This window comes from Pelobates fuscus, chromosome 8 (genome assembly GCF_036172605.1).
Source record: "Pelobates fuscus isolate aPelFus1 chromosome 8, aPelFus1.pri, whole genome shotgun sequence".
In the NCBI taxonomy this organism is placed as follows: domain Eukaryota; kingdom Metazoa; phylum Chordata; class Amphibia; order Anura; family Pelobatidae; genus Pelobates; species Pelobates fuscus.
Genome location: NC_086324.1, coordinates 118,947,804 through 118,968,286, shown reverse-complemented (window position 1 = coordinate 118,968,286; position 20,483 = coordinate 118,947,804). Strand labels below are relative to the sequence as shown.

Here is a 20,483-nt window from a genome sequence, read left to right as displayed (position 1 = left end):
TCCCCTACAAACATGAGTCGAGGCTGCGAGTTAGAGGGTCAAGTAGTTCTCCTTTTAATGGAAGCAAGCACTCACAATTTATACAATTCCTCAGGCCAGAGGCACAGGCACACAAAGGACACAAACCAATCAGAACAATACAACAATGTCTGACACTCCCAGTTATTACAGCAAAATCCTCGCCTCTGCCTGTGATATAATTACTGAACATAGTGGGCTAACATAATTATCACAGGCAGGAAAATACACAGTTTTGCACAAAATTCATAACTTTAAAAGTATACATCACATTCACATAAAATATTTAGAACCAATATTCTGAACCAGCATATGCAGTATACAAACATATGCCAAAATCATACAAATTGGTCCAGTGGTTCAAAAGTTATATGGAAGTCCTTTGTGACCGACTGCAAGCATGGCTTTCCAGCCCAAACCAGTTCCACAGAGTTAGGGTGTGCAGCCAGTCTATCTTCTCCTCTATCCCGGAAATAATTGGCATAACTGGGTGTGGTAAGCCAACTATCTCCAGGTACAGAAAATATCTCTATTCACAACAACAGCAAAAATACACAAAAATACATGACTCCTATAATTCTGAACAGAACCCCTACATTCAACCTATCCCCAGATAGCTTGGATCTGAGCGCTCAATATATCCGAACAGCACTCAGATCCCACAAACACAGTCAAATCGCCATACACACTAGGTCCATAGTCATGGGGCAGAAGGCTGGCAATTAGGCTTCTCCATACCACAGGGAAGCAGGGCAATTTGTCGCATGAAATAAGTTACAAAATACCTTTTGTAACATACACAATAGTGCAGATTAAACCTTCTGTGACATAAAGTGTCTAATTCTTAATAAAAGCACACTCACAAAGATAGAGCCATATAGTAACCTAGCTTTAATGTGTATCTCATTACGATTGCTCCCCCTGAACGCCACTCTGTTTGCCGGTATCCCCACAAATATAATGGAAGGTGAAAGTCCCAGCGGTGTTCATGCCGTCGAGTGTTTTCCGATTTTAGTTCCATACACTCGAGGACCAAACACCGCTGTCTCTGTTCGTATTCCAAGATGGCCACCGCCACGTGTTCACACATACGAACGGCGACCACCCAGCTGACCGCTTGAAACATTCATGTAATTGTGGTTTGTAGAGGTGTGAAAAGGGGTTATTTGGGTTAACAAGCGGCACACTCCCCAAATGGGTGGTCTGGCATTCGGTAATTTGTTCGGTTGTTGAACACGACGGTGTTAATAGGTGAGATGGATATTATTTTACCGAATGGCCAGACGAACAGGGGACATAACAAGATGATCCAGGGACTATGAGCATGAAACATAGGAAATAACAGAGGGGACAAGATACGGACAGCCCATAGCAGAAATTAGGGTGAGCGTCCAAGGTTCATTCCGCTACATGAAGTATTCTAACAGCTCCACCTATTGTGTATTTGTAAAAAACATAACAAAGCTTAGCAACACTGCAACCAATCAGGATCCAGTACAATCCATAAAGGTGCGGTACTCCTTGACTCCTCCTCTTCACCCTCTTCACTCCTCCTCTTCACTCCTCCTCACCCAAAGACCTATAACACTGGAACCAAATAAAACCAACGAAACAGGATCCCTTGAAACTGAAACTCCTTTATCCAGAAGTAAAATTAAGCCAGATATAGTCCAAGAAAAAAATGGTGCAGTTAAGCTAAAAGAGAGAAGAAAAATATGATACATATAGTTACATAGTTACATAGCTGAAAAGAGACTTGCGTCCATCAAGTTCATCCTTCCTCACATTTGTTTTGCTGTTGATCCAAAAGAAGGCAAAAAAACCCAGTTTGAAGCTCTTCCAATTTGGCAACAAACTAGGAAAAAAATTACTTCTTGACCCCAGAATGGCAGTCAGATCAAGCAGCTATTACCCTACATTTAAAAATTATATCCTTGAATATTCTGTTTTTGCAAGTTTGCTTCTAGTTGCTGTTTGAACATCTGTATGGATTCTGATAAAACCACTTCTCCAGACAGAGAATTCCACAGCCTTATTGTTCTTACAGTAAAAAAAACCTTTACCTTGCTTTAGTCGAAATCTTCTTTCTTTCAGTCTAAACGCATGACCTCATGTCCTATGTAAAGTCCGGTTTGTGAATAGATTTCCACACATTGGCCCCGAATATATTTGTATAATGTTATCATATCCCCTCTCAGGCGACGTTTTTCTAAACTAAAGAGGTTTAAATTTGTTAACCTTTCTTCATAGCTGATATGTTCTATTCCTTTTATTAATTTTGTAGCCCACCTCTGCACTTTTTTTAGTGCCATAATATCCTTCTTTAGATTTATAAAGAGGCAAAATTATATTTTCATCCCGAGAATGAATGCCCTTTTTCATGCATGACAATATCTTACTGGCCATAGCCACTGCTGATTGACGTTGCACATTGTTGCATAGTTTGTTGTCTATAACAGTTCACAAGACCTTCTCGTGTGTTGTTATCCCTAATTCGCTTCCAATAAGGGTATACGTTGCTTGTGCATTCTTTACACCAAAGTGCATAACTTTGCATTTTTAAACATTACATTTCCTCTGCCATTTGAGTGCCCAGTTCCCCCAGTCTATCTAAATCCCTCTGCAGCAAAGTAATATCTTGCTCACATTGTATCACTTTACAGAATGTTGTGTCATCTGCAAACACTGAAACATGACTTTCAATGCTTTTTTTTCCAAGATCATTTATAAACATGTTAAATAGAAGGGGTCCCAGAACAGAACCCTGAGGAACACCACTTGCCACCTCTGTCCAGCTTGAAAATTTACCATTAATGACAACTATTTGTATTATTATTGTATTATTTATATACTGCCATCAGATTCCGTAGCGCTGTACAATGGGTGGACTAACAGACATGTAATTGTAACCAGACAACTGGACATACAGGGAAAAAGGGTAGGTAATTTTTGACAGTTGCAGGAAAGGAGTCTTGGAGGGTGGGGGATTAAAACCTGCTAACAGTTTAATTGATAGCCTTCTTGAAGAAGTGCGTTTTCAATGATTTTTTTAATGAGTGGAGACTGGGTGAAATTCTTACGGAGAAGGGAAGGGAGTTCCACAGAAGAGGTGCAGTCCTGGAAAAGTCTTGGGGGCGAGAGTTAGAGGTGGATATACATAGGTCTTTGGCAGAGCGTAGGGGCCTTGACGGGACATACTTGTGTATTAGGGAGGATAGGTAGGTTGGAGCAGCATTATGTAGGGACTTGTAAGCAAGCACCAAAATTTTAAATTGAGCCCTATATCTAACTGGAACCAATGTAGGGACTGACAGAGCGGGGAAGCATTAGAGGTGCGGGCGGACAGGAAAATTACCCTCGCCGCCGCATTCATTATAGATTGCAGCGGTGGAATCTGGGAACATGTAAGACCACTGAGAAGAGTATTGCAGTAGTCCAGGCGAGAGAGAACAAGAGCATGGACCAGCACCTTAGCCACATCTGGGGTTAAATAGGGGCAGATGCGCACTATGTTTTTGAGATGGAAGTGACAGGATTTGACAATTGATTGGACATGAGGTGTGAAGGAGAGGTTGGAGTCAAAAAGAACACCCAGTCAGTGAGCCTGCAAGGTAGAGGTGATGGTAGCGCCATTGACTTGGAGGGAGACAGACATGGGAGTAGTAACATTTGAGGGAGGAAAGACCAGAAGTTCTGTTTTGGACAGGTTGAGTTTAAGGAAGTGAGCAGCCATCCATTTGGAAATCGAAGAGAGGTAGTCAGAGACACGAGTCAGGATGGGCGGAGAGAGATCAGAAGAGGATAGGTAGATTTGCGTGTCATCCGCATAGAAATGACAACGGAAGCCAAAGGAGCTGAGTTTGCCAACGGAGGCTGTGTAGATAGAGAACAATAGGGGACCAAGGACAGACCATTGGGGGACACCGACAGAGAGTTGTTGGGGGAAGAGGCAGAGTCAGAGAAAGAAACACTGAAAGAGCGCTGAGAGAGGTAGCAGGAGCACCAGGAAAGAGCAGTATACCGTAGACCAAAATTATGGAGAATGCAAAGAAGATGTTGATGATCAACAGTGTCAAAGGCAGCAGAAAGATCAAGGAGAATTAGGATAGAGTAATGGCCGCGAGATTTAGCAGCAATTAAATCGTTGGATACTTTGGTCATAGCAGTTTTGACAGAATGACCAGCGCGGAAACCAGAATGAAGGGGGTCAAGCAGATAGTTGTTTTTGAGAAAGTCAGTCAGTCTGGTGTACACAACTCTCTCTCGAGGATCTTGGAGGCAAATGGCAGTAGCGAGATAGGGCGGTAGTTGGGGTCAAGGCTGGGCTTTTTCAGAATTGGGGTTACAGTTGCATGTTTGAAGGGTGAGGGAATTGTGCCAGAGGAAAGGGAGAGATTGAAAATTTTAGTGAGGGGAAGAGCAAGAGAGGGAGACATAGTGCGGATGAGATATGAAAGAAAAGGATCGAGAGAACAGGTGGTGGGGTGGGAGGACCGGACCAGAGCAGAAACCTCTTCTGCTGTAGCAGGTGTGAATGAGTGTAGAGTGGTGGAGGGAGTGGGGTTGGGTGCTGTAATGGTAGGGGAAGGAGAGAAATTAACAATCTCTTCTCTGATTGTTGAGATCTTCTCAGTGAAGCAAGATGCAAAGTTTGTGGTGGACAAGGTGGTAGAAGGAGGGGGATTAAAAGGGTGAAGAAGAGCATCAAAAGTGTGAAATAGGTGTTTGGGTTGATGGGACAATGTACTTATGGGTATTAAAGTAATTTACTTTTGTAGCGGAGAGAGCCAGACTGTAGGAGCTCAGCATAAATTTATAGTGGAGGAAGTCCGATGCAAAGTGAGACTTTCTCCAGCAGTGTTCAGCAGTTTTAGAACATTTTTGGAGGTAACGGGTTAGCTTGGTGTGCCAGGGTTGTAATTGGGGGCGCTTGCTGCGTTAATTGTAGGAGGTGCCGTGATGTCGAGTTGAGAGGAGAGAGTTGAGTTGTAGAGTGAGGTAGCCGAGTTAGGGAAAGTTAGATTTGAAATGGGTAAAAGAAGAGTATTGAGTTTGGTGGAGAACTGCTGGAGATCAAGGCAGTTGAGGTTTCTGCGAGATTGGAGATTTGAGGGTGGTGAAATTTTGGTATGGGGTATGCTGATGTCAAATGTTAGTAGATGGTGGTCAGACAAAGGAAATGGAACAGTGGAGAGATTAGAAGTGGTGCAGAGATTGGTGAAGATGAGGTCAAGAGTGTTTCCTGCTGTATGAGTTGCTGAAGTCGACAACTGCGTGAGGCCAAAGGAGGAGGTTACAGAGAGCAGACGGGAGGCATCAGGGCAGTTGAGGTTGTTGATTGGAATGTTAAAGTCCCCAAGTATGAGGGAGGAAGTGCTAGAGGATAGAAAGTAGGGTAACCAGGAAGAAAAGTGTTCAATGAATAGCCTAGGATGACCGGGGGAGGCGATAGATGATGGCAATTCTTAAAGGAGTGGGCTTAAAAAGGCGGACAGTGTGAACTTTAAAGAAAGTAAAGGAAAGGGCAGGGGCAGGGAGGATAGGTTGAAATGTACATTGAAATGTATCGATTCTTGAAGTGTGGGAGAATTGTAGTCCACCGAAACATAAAGAATCGGGAGTAGCGGTATCAGAGGGGGACAGCCAGGTTTCAGTGAGCGCCAATAATGTGAGTGTGTGCTTTCTGGTTTTAAGTCAATGTTCTACCCAAGAACAAACATTTTCATCTATACCGATTTCCTTGAGTTTGAGCACTGATCTATTGTGTGGAACTGTATCAAATGCCTTGGCAAAATCCAAATAGATCCTTTGGAATAGCCTGCTATGACCATCAAGCTCTCCCCTAGTCTTCAAACATTTAAAAAGTGCCTCAAAACCTATCTCTTTGGGAAAGCTTATGGCCTCCCAGAGTAACCTCTACCTCAGGTACCTGTCCCTTGCTCTCTCCTAAAGGGCAGAACTATTTTCTCTTCTCCAGGTCTGCTTCACTCCACCTTGTTTGATTGCTAGCTCCTCTCCTGTTGTGTTTTACGCCCCACCTCCTATAGACTGTAAGTGTGTTTGAGCACGTAAGCTCAACCTTTTGTTCACGTTAGCTTTTGTAATTGTCTACATTATTATTATATTTCCCCCTTGATAATATTGTAAAGTGCTATGGAATATAAATACCAGTAATAATAATTATAATGTATGACAATAAAATACAGACAGTAAATCTAGGCTAAAATCCCAGTTACTTACTATTTACCTGTGCATGAGGCAATATTCTTGTACTTACCAGAAACTACGGCTGGTATGACCAAATAGAAGGGAATATAAGTGAACCTACAGAGGGAAGGGTGGGTGGGAATAATATTCGCCTCCATGTCATTAAGAAAATCATGAGCCTATGTTCTTCCTAAATAGATATATTTATTTAGGATGCTCCATTAATAATACCCATACCATGGCTAAAAATGATTAAATCTGCCTTCGCTAATTTTGTATGGCGAGGCAAAAAGCCGAGGATAAAAATAGATACGATGTGTAAACACATAAACAAAGGTGGACTAGGTTTCCCGAGTATAGAAAAATATTATGAGGCGGGGATAAACTTCCACATTGCAATATTACAGAAAGAGGTATCATATAAAGAGGGTTGGTTCTGGTTAGAGTCTGAGATTTGTCAAACTAAGAATTTATCCAGTATAATATGGAACAGTAAAAAATATGAATACTCTGCCTCATACGTGTTAAATCATCTAATACACATTTGGGATAAAATTAAAAAGAAATTAGATATTAAAAATAAGATTATGGGTTTCCAAGGTATTGAGTGCATTGAAAGAGGAATTCCTAATATTTCCTTAAAAAAATGGAAAGAAAGAAATATTATAACGATAGAAGATTTATTCTCAGATGATAAGATAAAACCTTTTGACATGTTAAGAAGGGAATCGACTTTAACATCTCAAGACATTGTTTTATATTTAAGAGTAAATAGTTATTTAAAAAAGTGTAAGTTTATGAATCAAGGAGACCTGTATAATGCGATAAAATCAATATTTAACAACAACGAAATAAACAAATTATTCTCAAAGTGTATTAAGTTATTAGACACTAGAGAAGTTAAAAACTATCCAACAGCAATTAAAAGCTGGGAGAAAAGTTTACATATTACTATAGATATGGAAAAATGGTATGAGGCAATAACTAAGTGCAACAAATATGTGCATTGTATCCACTTAATAGAAATTAATTATAAGGTAATAAATAAATGGTACTTAGTACCTTCTTAAATGTCTAGGATATCAGTTGAAAATGATGATCAGTGCTGGAGATGTGGAGAAGTAAGAGGGAATTATCTCCACATATGGTGGAACTGTAAAATAGTACTGCCTCTGTGGAATATGGTCAAAGCTCTGTTATTCAGATTAAATGATATTATTATAGAAACCAACCCTGAAATGATGTTGTTGCATTTAAGATGGCCCACCTTAAACAAAAGGAAGCAAATATTGGTAACACACTGCTTGGTAGCGGCAAAAATAATAACAGCCAGAAACTGGAAGACACACAAATTTACTAAACATGAGCTTTCTCAACAAGTAAAATTTCAGCTACGAATGGAAATAGGAATAAACAAAATTAGAAACAACAATAGAGATTATGACATTATGACTAATTGGTTAAAATTGCTAGAAAATGAAGAGGACCTAGTATAAGAAATAATATAAGTAAATGGATTAATTTTCTTTCGACTGTAACATAAAGGATAAGATTCATTTGATTCTCCTTACTGTACTGTGTATGTGTATGACCTTAGGTTGAGATATAGAGTTTTTTTAGAATAAAATTAAAGATAGATAAGTTTTGATGATAAAATAAATTTATATTAAGATAATGAGAGAGAGGAGGGGAGGAAACTCACTATTGATGATGACAGTGACCAAAGCCCTAAACAATGAAGTATATGAAAATTATTTTGGCTGGTATTGTCTGAAATGGAAGAAAGAAAAAAAAAAAAAAAAAGGAAATCATGACTTTACGTCATGTTAATAGTAAAATCTAGTAATTTTATTAAAGACACAGAGGCTCCTATTATGCTATTTCGAAGCTGAGCAACAACTAGAGAAGAAAAATGTTGCACTGGATGAAAATAAAAATTACGAAATGTCGACTCATTTGATCAATATCATAAAATGTCTTCCAATCTACAACCCACAATCTGAGCCTTAGAAGCCATAGCTACCCGAATAAATTAGAAAGAAAAAACTGAAGTATCTATCCCTGCCAAGGATAGCAACCATTTGAACCAATGTGCCAAGGTAGGTGTGGCCATGGGCAGGTTAGGCACTCGAAAGGAGATGAACAGAGGTTCGAGTTGAGATGAACGTAAAAATATTGTATGTTGTTCATATTCCTTAAGGCATAACACTGGACAAAGGTTAGGGTTCTCCGGGAAAGCCAGGTAAAATACCTCTTTAGTCAAGGATTTCATCCAGTTGAAATGGTCCTGCATCACATGCCCCATCCATGTAAGCTTGCATCCGACTCTATGACAAGATCTGGAGTAGATCCAAAAATCGAAAATCACCCGCCCATTTCACACTTCCATGTGGGTGAGTCATCACGTCAGTTGCTCTCTGGACTCCAGGTTTAGTGAAACACTGTTTTTTTACAAGTGACCAGAATTTAGATATAAAGCTTTGAGTCTTTGATGATGCCAGTAGTTCGATAATTCTTGCTAGTTGTCTGAGAGCAATTTCTGACCGATTCATCATGTCTGATCGCTTTTTTGATCAAAGTGATTTTGTCTTTCATAGACACAACATCTGCTGAACCGAATCTACTCGTAATCCCAAAAATGCTATGCATTGGGAGGGTAGAAGTACCGATTTCTCCCAATTCATGTCTTTTCCAAGACAGGTGAACCCAAAGCTGTGAGTGAGATAAGAGAAGGATGTTGTCTAAGTATATAATTAAGTGTACGCCTCGAGTGCGTAGAAAGGCAATAACCGGTTTCAGAACTTTTGTGAAGCACCAGGGAGCAGAGGAGAGGCAAAATGAGAGACATACAAACCTCCACTTCGTTCCTTGCCATGGAAACTGAAGGAAATTCTGATAAATCTCTGCAACATGGATCGTCAGGTACGCATCTCGTAAATTCAGCTTGACAATCCAATCCGACGGTAACAGGATGTCCGTAAAGCAATAATTACCCTCCATCTTGAAATGGTGGTATTGGACGAATGCATTTAGAGGATGGAGATTTATGACTGGTCGTACTCTGCCTCCTTTCTTGGGGACCAGAAACAAGTTGCTCATGTATTTATAATTTTAAACCACTCATTCCTCATGGTCTTAATTAGGATTTCGAACGTTGCCATTTTCTATTTAAATAACAGGCAATCCATACCTATCATAGTTCACACAATTTAACAAATTTACTCAGTTTTCATTATTATTAATTATTACTGTAGTTTAAATAAAATATCCCCCATGTTATAATAATTATGGATATCCTTCACATCACACAGTTTTATTTTCTTCTTCTTGGTGTACTAATCATGGTGATATTCTTAATGCTTTCTCTTTAAGAATGTCTATCCTTTTTATCCTAAATTAGGTTATTTTTAAACCCCTTCTACTCTAAATAATTTACCTCTTACACTTTTTCTTATATTTTATTTATGTAGGATTATGATCCTATTGCATTACTAGAGATTTCTAATGCTTTTTTTCCCTTTTCTTTTCTAGGTTTTCTAGGTTATTTTTAAACCCCATTTACTTGTAACAATTTACCTCTTATGCTTTTTCCTATATTGTATTTAAGCAGGATTACGGTCCTATTGTATTATTAATGATTTTATATATACTTTGTGTATTTATTGAAAATGACTATGGATATTAGCTGATATAATATTATGGACGTAAGTGGAACGCACATAGCGTTCCACAGAGACTTGTCCACGGTTTGTATGCACATAAGGACTGCCAAATAGAGGGGTGAAACGCAGGCTGCATTCCACGGGCGCCGGATTCATAAATGTGACAGGATATGACGTGCCACGAATAGGAATAGGAAGCGCTAATAAAGGACCGGTGGAACGCAGGATGAGTTCCACCGTACACAAAAGATCAGGGATATCTAATTACAAGACTTATAAAAGACAATACATGGACCCAGCTATATCTAATACACCAACTGAGGAAGCCACAATTTGGTGAAACGCGGTGACTCCTCGACATACATTTTATGCTCATTTTTTATTGTTTCATATGCATCAATAAATTTGCTTACTTAACCTTTCACCTGATATCTGCAAATGTATCAATTTGGGAGGACAGCTGGATCACCTTCAGACCATCTGCAGTGGGATTTGAATCTCCCTACAAGGATTCTAAGGAGAAACACACCAGTAGTGGGAAAAAGGAGAAGAAGCAAAACAATATATACTTCCAAGCAGATTTCGTCTACACACTTAGATCAGCAGCGATACAGTATGTTTCTCATTTGCTGTGCCTGTGTGGCAACAGGAGAAAGTCTACATCATTGATTCTAGTGCAAGACGTGGCTTAGCTTGCAGATATACAAGCTACTCTCAGGGGCACTGCCATTTTGTCATTGATCCCAGTGTGAAATTATGTTACCAATACACACTTGTTAAAAGTTAGGGGTTTTTTTTGTTTGTTTTGTTTGGAGAAAGAAACCCCTTCTTTTGGGAAGTATAGTGTGTTCAATAACAAAGAACAAAAGCCTGGCCATTAATTCTAGTATGAAACTAGATTTAGCGTACAGCTGTATCTAGCTATGAGCTACAACTTTGAGTTGGAAATAAGTGAATGACATTTTTTCATTGATACTATTGTGAGACTATGTAACCGATTATGTTAAAAGTTTATTTATTTTTTTGTTAACTGTCGAGAGGAATAAAATCCTTTTTTTAGGGAGTGTGGCATGTTTAATAAATAAGTTCCTCTTGCCTAGCCGGATTAATGGTTTCATTGATTCTAGCATAAGGCTAGCATTAAAAAAAAAAGAATTATGAGGAGTATCCCCTTTATTATTTTGTCCAGTGTTTGACTAAACAGAGGTGGATGCTCATGCTCATACATATATATATATATATATATATATACATATATATATATAGATATATTTAGCTGTAGGTCTCTAAATCCTAGGAAATTAAAATCCTATCCTATTGTGACTACTTTTCAGCCTCTAATAACTGATACTACCTATATGTCCATATAATATAAATAAGGGATAACTTATACCTTAAAAAGAAAGCTGTATGTGAAGCTAAGCTTAGGTTTCGATGTACAGCACCACTGTTTGATGTTACAAGGCCGCCATCTAGTGATCATAATAGAAAATGCTCCATTCACTTTTGAAAAAGCTTTGGCAAAACGCGGCAACTGAGGAGTGGGGATTACAATAGAGGATTGGTTTTTATTTAGTTCCTTTTTAAATTATATTTTACTCTGTATTTACAAATAAAAGTTATATTTTATCGAAATATATATATATATAATGTCTGTATACATATATATATATATATATATATATATATATATATGTATACAGACATTTTTGTACCTCACATCAAGACTACTTTGCTGCTGTTCCGGGTCCACGTATATCCCTAGGTGGGGATTGTTCCACCTAAAGCTCCATACACTAGAGCAGGTCATTGCTCCAGTTGATGTAAGTAGGTTTATCCTTTCTCTACCTACTGTGTACTTACATACAACACCATTGGGTTTATTATTTTCTTTCACATATGATGCCCTCCATCCACTTGGAAGCAACATTGCGCTGGTATCCATAAAGAAATCCATAGACAGGGATTATTCCATCCAGGCCCCATAAATAGAGCTTATATAGCTCTATAAAGTGTGAGTGTTCCCTTTGCACTATAAAAATATCCAAATCACTACTATTACATATTGCACTATTATTGTGTCTTTTCTATTTTTTAAAATATACACCCTTGGATTTGTACTCCATCTCCTGACGTATGTAACCTGTATATCTAGCGGTAATTGCCTCTTTGTTTTTATCTGTCTTTATCTGTTTTACACAAGGTTAAGTGAACACCTTGTTGGTGAATAGCAGCTTTTATTGATCAGATAGAGAGGACTTATTTTTGTTTTTTGTAAGGAATAACCATGATGCTAAAGAAAGCTGCATCTGAAGCTTTTCTTAATTTTCTATGTACAGCACCACTTTTTGATGTTACAAGGGTGACATCTAGTGATCATAATAGAAAATGCTCCCTTTATTAAGTTTACTGTGATACATTGTTCCCGGAAGTTTATAACACTGTTATCTCTTATATACATTATATTACTTTGTATTTATCTTTTGTCTCTAGTTAATTTTTTTTATAAACAGTTGAAAGACAGACATAGGTAATATCAGGCATATTAGAAATTGTGGCTGAACCAATTTTGTATTCTTTGCCCCTGTTCATGTGTTTTTGCCTTCAGGGGTTATTATATATGTAGTGGGATAGAGGACCTAACTACACTTTTATTCCCTTTGTTTGGCTATCTGTACCCCCATTATTCATTTACCGAACCAACTTTGTGGGGTCCCCTTGTTCGCAAATCATGTTTAGGCCTGATTAGATGATTGTGCTTGTCCCATTCTAAATATGATAAAAATGAGGCTTGCTTATTAATCTGTGTGTAGGTATTAATGTCTCTTTTGGATATGATAATCGAACACAAGGCTTGCTCTTGAAAGCTAATGACCATTTATTTTAAAGGACTCCTTATCTAATAGGGAATCAAGACAAATGGCAAATGAGAGAGTTAGTTTATACTGAAACCAGATTTTCAGGCTACTTATGTGTGACTTCTCACACCTTACAGAGTAGCTGTTGGAGTCCCAGCTTCAAAGAGGAATTTAGGTTGTAAGCTCTGACCTCCCAAATAAACCCCTTTTGAAATTGACAATATCACCTTTACCAGGCAGCCAGTTCATACATGCACTACATTAATTACATTAAAATGGCAATACATTAAAAGTGCAACAATGATTTGTGTACCCTTGCAGTGACACCTCCCCCAGATGAGAGACGCAGTGGTAGAGGGCGCTCATGCCTCTACCTTTCGTATCAGCACTTGTTCTTTTTTTTTGCCTTCCCACCCACTGCGCTCATGTAGTAGCTCTAAGGGAAATAAAGCCTTCCTCTCCTTGATGGCACACAGGAGACAGCCCATGTGGTCACAGTGAAGGAGGCCCAAACTCACCAGCATGTCAGGCTGGATCTGTAGGGCAGCTGGGCTATTGTTCTCTCCTGCTACTTGCTAAAGTGATGAACAAAAAGGACACATCCGCAAATATCTTGCAGGCAATTAGAGGAATGGTTTCAAATTATTTTTGAGAGCAGACAGGCATCAACATGCATGTTGAGTTTATGGCCACTGATAGAGCTGCAACATGGCCAAAGCTCTTTAAGAAGGTTTCTTTGTAAGATGTTCACTGTTTGTAAGATATTCACTGTTCTGAAGAGGATTGTAGAGCTCTCCTGCCTTATGACTATGGCCCTGGGGTGTATGACCCTTTAAAAACATTATTTGGGCATATTGAGACTTTTGAGACAGTGCCCCTTTTAAAATTGTGTTCCCAGACTGTGAAAATACTTTGTTCGTGTCCTTTTCCTATATGGTTCGGTAATTGGGGCTTACCGAACAAATTACCGAACAGGCAGACCACACACAAGTTGAGTGTGCAGCCCACTTACCTCCCAGGCTGATGGTTAACCGCAAGTTAATTGCCGTTCGTATAGTCGAACATGTGGCGGCAGTCATCTTGTTTATTCGAACGTGGTCAGTGGTATTTTGCCGTCGAGCTCATGGAACTTAAATTGGATACATGATGGCACGAACACCGCTGAACATAACCTTCTTTGCCACTTCGACGGAAATCGAAGTGCATTCGACTATTCGAACGCACCGTTATATTGGGCTATTTGCACAAACGGTGCTCGTTCGTGCATTCGAATGGAACTTAGTCCTTTTTTCTATGTGAAATAGACCAACCACACAACCCAAATCTATGGAACTCTTTTAGGCAGGAAAGGCATGCTTGCGGTCGGTCAGATAGGACTTCCATCTATCTTTTGAACCACTGTACCAATTCGGATGATTTTCTAAATATGTTTGTTCACAGATTATGCCAGTTCAGAAAATGTAACTCTTGTGGAAATTGCATGTGTGGTTTGGAAGTTAAAGGGACACTATAGTCACCTGAACAACTTTAGCTTAATGAAGCAGTTTTGGTGTATAGAACATGCCCCTGCAGCCTCACTGCTCAATCCTCTGCCATTTAGGAGTTAAATCCCTTTGTTTATGAACCCTAGTCACACCTCCCTGCATGTGACTTGCACAGCCTTCCATAAACACTTCCTGTAAAGAGAGCCCTATTTAGGCAAATTATTCTGTTTAATTAAGATTTTCTTATCCCCTGCTATGTTAATAGCTTGCCAGATCCTGCAAGAGCCTCCTGTATGTGATTAAAGTTCAATTTAGAGGTTGAGATACAATTATTTAATGTAAATTCCATCTTTTTGAAAGTGAAACCAGTTTTTTTTCATGTCAATCATAGCCAGGGGAGGTGTGGCTAGGGCTGCATAAACAGAAACAAAGTGATTTAACTCCTAAATGACAGTGAATTGAGCAGTGAAATTGCAGGGGAATGATCTATACACTAAAACTGCTTTATTTAGCTAAAGTAATTTAGGTGACTATAGTGTTCCTTTAAGAATATTATATAAAACTGTACATTTTCTTGCCTGTGATAATTAAGTTAGCCCATTGTGTTCAGTAATTATATAACAGGCAGAGGGGAGGGTTTGTGTGCAGTATTTGGGAGTGTTTAAATTACAAGTCTGTCCTGATTGGTTTTTACAACTTTATGTCCTGTGTACCACAAGGTCCATGTGGGTGGTAACCTTGTGGGAAAACTTGTATATAAGTGTCAATAATCCCGTTTTACCCTCGTCTCATGTGTGGGGGAAAAGGCTGCATCTACACTGGGGATTGCTATAGGCTGTATACTCCCCTGGCTATAATCACTAAGCTCTTTTAAGAGCTTGTTCCTGCTTCGCTCTCTGAAGGAAGAGAGGTTCACCCACTGGAGCCTGGAGTCTTGTTGTAGGTCCAGGTTGGGTAGGAGACGGCGAGACCCCAACCAAGCTGCGGCGGTTTGTGGGGTCTGCAATGCTTATGGTGTCGAGTGGAGTGCTTGGAGCCTTCTGAAAGAACTAGGAGCATCCATCAACGGAAGGTACCCAGCCAGGGTGCCAGGCATTCCGTTACAAGCTCTTCCACAGTTGCAGGAGGATTGTAGAGCTCTTCCACAGTTGTATGAGGTCTTGTCAATTCTTTAGGTGTGAGCAAAAGAAAAGAGAGCTTAAGTGGAAGTGGGATCTTTCTTTCTACCACTCAAAGTTTGTGTGAGTGCTAATATGGGATCAGTAGGCAAGAGGAGCTGTAGCTCCGTACTCCTCATTGTTTCCTGAACCAAGACTCATTCCACCTTTTTATACTCACCGAACTTCGACCACCCTCTGGCTCATTTACTTCAAAGGAACTCATTAAATCAAGTACTTTCCCTGGGTGCCCACCATTAGTATTACAGAACGCACGTGTTCTAGGGAATGGTGGCCATTTTGTCTCCCGAACGCAGGCAGCGGTACATGATCGTCGAGCGCGTGGAGCTCCTTTCGGATACGCAATTCCATTAACTTCTAGGAAAATGGTACCACTGCCTGTTCCGCTCACAGACGCGTTAGGAGAGCCCTGTTCATGAGAAATCTACTACCTGTAAGGGGGGGGGGGGGTAAGCATCGGGGTTCGCACAGGTACCCCCAAAGGATGACCAGTCGCAGTCTATTTTTCCCTGGAACTGTTTTGGGTTAACACCTCGTTGCCAGCCGGTCAGAACTGAAATGGTGAGTCCGTTCCACCTAACGGATCTAAGCGCTATTTGTACAACTTGGGCACTCAGATATCCCCTATTCGGGGATATAAGACTTGTGGGGTTCCTGTACAGTTTAAATATATATTTTTGGGGTATTTTGTATATTTTTATATTGTTTCCTGTAACTGATAGATAATTGAGTTATCCTTCTTTTGACTCAATTATCTCCCAGACACCTGGGAGGGGTTTGTACTATTCTCTATGGGGATATCATGCTGGGGGCCTGTGTATAAAAAGCAGAGTGTGGCCTAATAAAGACCAGTTGACTCTCAGAACTATGTACATCTAGCTACTGGATGGAAGAGTTATGATCACTGAGTAGTGCTTCTTATTGCTTCGAGGAGGAATCAGCAGAGTTGAACTGGTGTGACACTGTGCCCTGGCAGGCCCTGAAACGCACACTCGTGAAGGAAACTGACCGCTATTATATTACAGTCCAAAAAGTTATTTTTTTTTTAAATGCAAGCTATTGTGACACCAGTGAGTAAGTGGTGGCACTGGGCAAGTGGGCACAGTATATGCTGTGAGCCTGACACACAGGCTGGCAGGCAGGCAACTGCAATTACATTACACAGAAAAAAAAAAAAAGCAGACTGATGTTCTAGCCCTAAAAAGGGCTTTTTGGGGTACTGTCCTTACAGCAGAGATCAGATGAGTCCTTCAGGACTGTAGTGGACACTGAATACACTAGCCTAGCTATCAATTTCCCTATCAAATCAGCAGCAGCTACACTGTCTCTACTCTCACTAAGAATGCAGCTTCACAATGAATGTAAAATGGATGCTGTCCAGGAGGTGGGAGGGTCTGGGAGGGAGGGTCTGCTGCTGATTGGCTGGAATGTGTCTGCTGACTGTGAGGTACAGGCAGGGTAAAAGTTTACTCAATGATGACGAATAGGGGGCGGACCGAACAGCGCATGTGTTCGCCATCCGTGGCGAACGCGAACAAGCGATGTTCGCCAGGAACTATTCGCCAGCGAACAGTTCGGGACATCACTATGTACAAGTTCAAATCATAACAAAACCTAGAATTTGTGTTATATGTCTGTTGCACCCACACTTATTAGATATCATTTTGTTCAGGAGAAACAGGACTTTCCTCACACATCACATATTCTTATATGAAACATAGTTTAATATGAATAAAATCTAAAAATGTTTGAGAAATTAAATGATATATTACATATATATATATATATATACATACACACACACAGTGGTAATCAAAATTATTCAACCCCAATTGAAAATCAGGTTTATTATCAAAATTTACAGACTTTCAGCTGTTTGCAATGAACAAATCAAACAAAGGCAATTAAAATATCTCAACACAATGAATGCTTCAAGTGATTTCCCCAAATTGAACTAAAAATGCAGCTTATAATGACTTCTCCATTATTCGACCCCCTGAATAGAATTCCTCACAACAGCACCAATATATGCAAAACAGGTGTTGTCTCAAGCATACCTGATGCAACTAATAAAGGGCTTCATTAGTTGCACCAGGTGTGCTTGAGCTGGAACACTTTAAATACCTGAACTGGCTAGGGGTTTGTTGAGTGTCACATTTGGCTGAATGTTAGAAATATGGCTAAGCCAAAAGAATGGTCCACAAAGTTAAGAGATCATTGCCCTTCACAAATAAAAAACAGGATAAAAATATATATAAGGCACTGAATGTTCCTAGAGACACTGTTGGAAGCATAGTTTGTACGTTCAAAGTTGAAGGAACAGTGGTTACATTCCCTGGATGCAGAAAAAGGAAGCTATCAATGGCTGCACTAGATTTCTGAGAAAGCAGGTTGTGAAAAACCCTCGAGTGAGTACAAAAGACCTCCAGCAAGACTTAGTGACAACAGGCACTGAGGTTTCAGTGTGCCATGCCAGAACTCCAAGATGTACACTACTACTTACCCAAAAGCACAAGAAATGCTGGCTCCAATATCCTCAAAATTGTATAAATATGCCACAGAAGTTTAGGGATTCTGTTCTGTGGAGCAATCAGGCAAAACTGGAACTCTTCAGCACATTAGATTAGCGGTATGTCTAGAGGAAGAAGACTGAAGCTTATGTTGAAAAGATCACTCTGCCTACAGTTAAATATGGTGGTGGCTCGGTGATGCTCGGGGGCTGCTTGCATTCTTTGGCACTGGAAACCTGCTGTATGTGGAAGGCAAGATGGATTAATTGAAGCATCAGGAAATCCTAGGAGAAAACCTTATGCTGTCTGTGAAAAAGCTGAAGCTAGGGCGTCATAAGAGCTTTTAATAAGGCAATTATCCCACGCATACCTGAAATTCCACCAAGACTTAGTTGCAGAAGAAGTCCTGTAAAATTCCACAGTGGCCATCATAGTAACCTTACTTAAACCCCATAGAAAATCTCTGTCGGGATTTGAAGAAGGCAGGTGCCAATTGCAAATTTAAGAATATTATTGAACTGGAGACCATTGCTCATGATTCCTCAGGAACACTGCAGGAAGCTGGTGTATGGCTATATATCTTGTTTGAAGCTGATCATAACAGCAAAAGGGTGCTCTACTAAGTATTAAAGATGCTTACCATGAAGGGTTTGAATCATTTTGAGACTGGAGAAGTCATTATAAGTTGCATTTTCAGTATAATTCAGGGAAACAACTTGAAGCAATCGTTGCATATATATGTTTTGTATGGTGCATTCAATAATTACTAACAAGTTATGTTCTTTTGTTTATTTTCCTTTACAGCTCTGATTACTCTAACTGGAATCTGCATCTACATAGCATATTCTGCATCTGCATTAAAAAATGCAGCTTGTCTCTTAAGTTCTGAAATACTTGAAGATATCGACATACGGTTTGGCTGGTCTTTTGCTTTGGCATGGATTTCCTTCATTACAGAGGTTCTTACTGGAATTGCGTTTCTTTTGGCTGCCCGAATTACTGGTCTAAAACGAACTAGAGACGGAGCAGATATAAAATGATATCTGGGTTAAATTGTTTGGCTTTTGCTAACAGTTGCAATCATTACATTTTACAAGTATTACAACTCTTATAAAAGCAGCTTCCTTTGATTTCTGATCTATAAGTCTGTTTCACAACAACACAAGTTAAACCTTTTTTTTTTCATACATAGTCAAACAGTTCTGCCAGAATACCTGCATGTTTTAAAGCTTTATCCTGAGAATCTACCATTCCACTTTTTTTCTCCATATTGGGAGGTGAAGTGTTAATGCTTTAACCACATAGCTGCTGTCAATGATTATATTCACTGTGTCAAATGCTGTTATTTCTAGATCTTTCTTTACAGACTCTAATTCAGCTATCTGAAGCACCTTGTATTGCTTGTTTTTCAAAAGGAGATTTGGATTCTATTTCCAGTTCCTTTTGACAATAATGTGTCAGTCCCTGTATTTCCATCAAATTGGAATAAAATGTATTTTACTGGTTTCTACCCTGAGGTGTTTATCTTGTAACTTCAATATCCAATGAGCTACCCTTTGGCTATGTACTCCTAAATCAGAACCATTTTTAACAGTTTTAAAGGTGTGTGTGTGTGTGTGTAGGGGGGGGGGGGGGGGAGGGAGGTTATAAAATGATCTGTCTAAATTCTACAATGTGTTGTGTTGCTTCTAAAACCCAACTTACAGCCATGATCTGTTTTGCACAGGAAAACATTTCCCTTTCCACTGGATGCATAATTTTTGAAAAATATCCCAGTATTCGTAAAGAGCCATGTTAACTTTGCATCAAAACTGCTATTAATGAAGAGACACCTGCTAAACATTGAACAATATATGGTACTGTGCCAATGGGAGCAGCTAGCACAGGCGCTTGTGTGAGAGCATTTTTTTTAACAGGTTCCAACTGTTTTCAGCTTCCTTTGTCCAGAGTAGCTTATCTGTATTGGCATTATCTTTTAGCATATTGTACAAGGGTTTTGCTATCCCTGCTATATCATATATGAATTATCTTTTGGGATCTTATATTGTTTTTCTGTAGGGGGTCTAGACCTACAATTACAACTTGTAAAGTCATTCTCCCACAATCTTGTTTAGACTTAGACCATACTGTGGGGTATTTTAATGTAAGATATTTTACAACCTCATCATCTTGTTGTATAGAAGGTGACACTTCACTTTTACAGCCATTATATGACTATACCATCTTAAATCATTAGGTTTAATCACTCAACCTGTTTTGCTCTCACCTGGAGCTCACCATAAAACAAAATTTAACTAGAAAAGCTACAATTTCTGGGGAAATTGTGTGAAGTGTTCTTGCCTCCACCAGTAGTCTACAACTGGAGTGGGCGGAGTAACTGTTATCATTTATATAGCACATTTAATTGCAACGTTGTTGCCCAAAGTGCTTCACAGTTACATTAAAACATACAGTTATACAAACCATTAGCAGGTGCAAAAGGCCCTGTCTATGACATCACTTGCTGCTGCAGCCTGGCACAGGTCAGAGTATTTTGGCGGTTGCCATCTTCAAACGGTCATATTTT

At 39.5% G+C, this 20,483-nt stretch overlaps 1 protein-coding gene across 1 annotated transcript in view; it reads left to right on the top strand.

Moving 5' to 3' along the window:
- The window catches only part of TMEM114 (transmembrane protein 114), a 44,414-nt gene extending 25,405 nt beyond the window's left edge, over positions 1-19,009 (top strand). Inside the window, exon 4 of the mRNA XM_063428828.1 lies at positions 18,722-19,009. Coding sequence (XP_063284898.1) covers positions 18,722-18,957 — 236 coding nt within the window. The 3' untranslated portion in view covers positions 18,958-19,009. The remainder of the gene's footprint in view (positions 1-18,721) is intronic.
- The last annotated feature ends 1,474 nt before the right edge of the window (positions 19,010-20,483 follow it).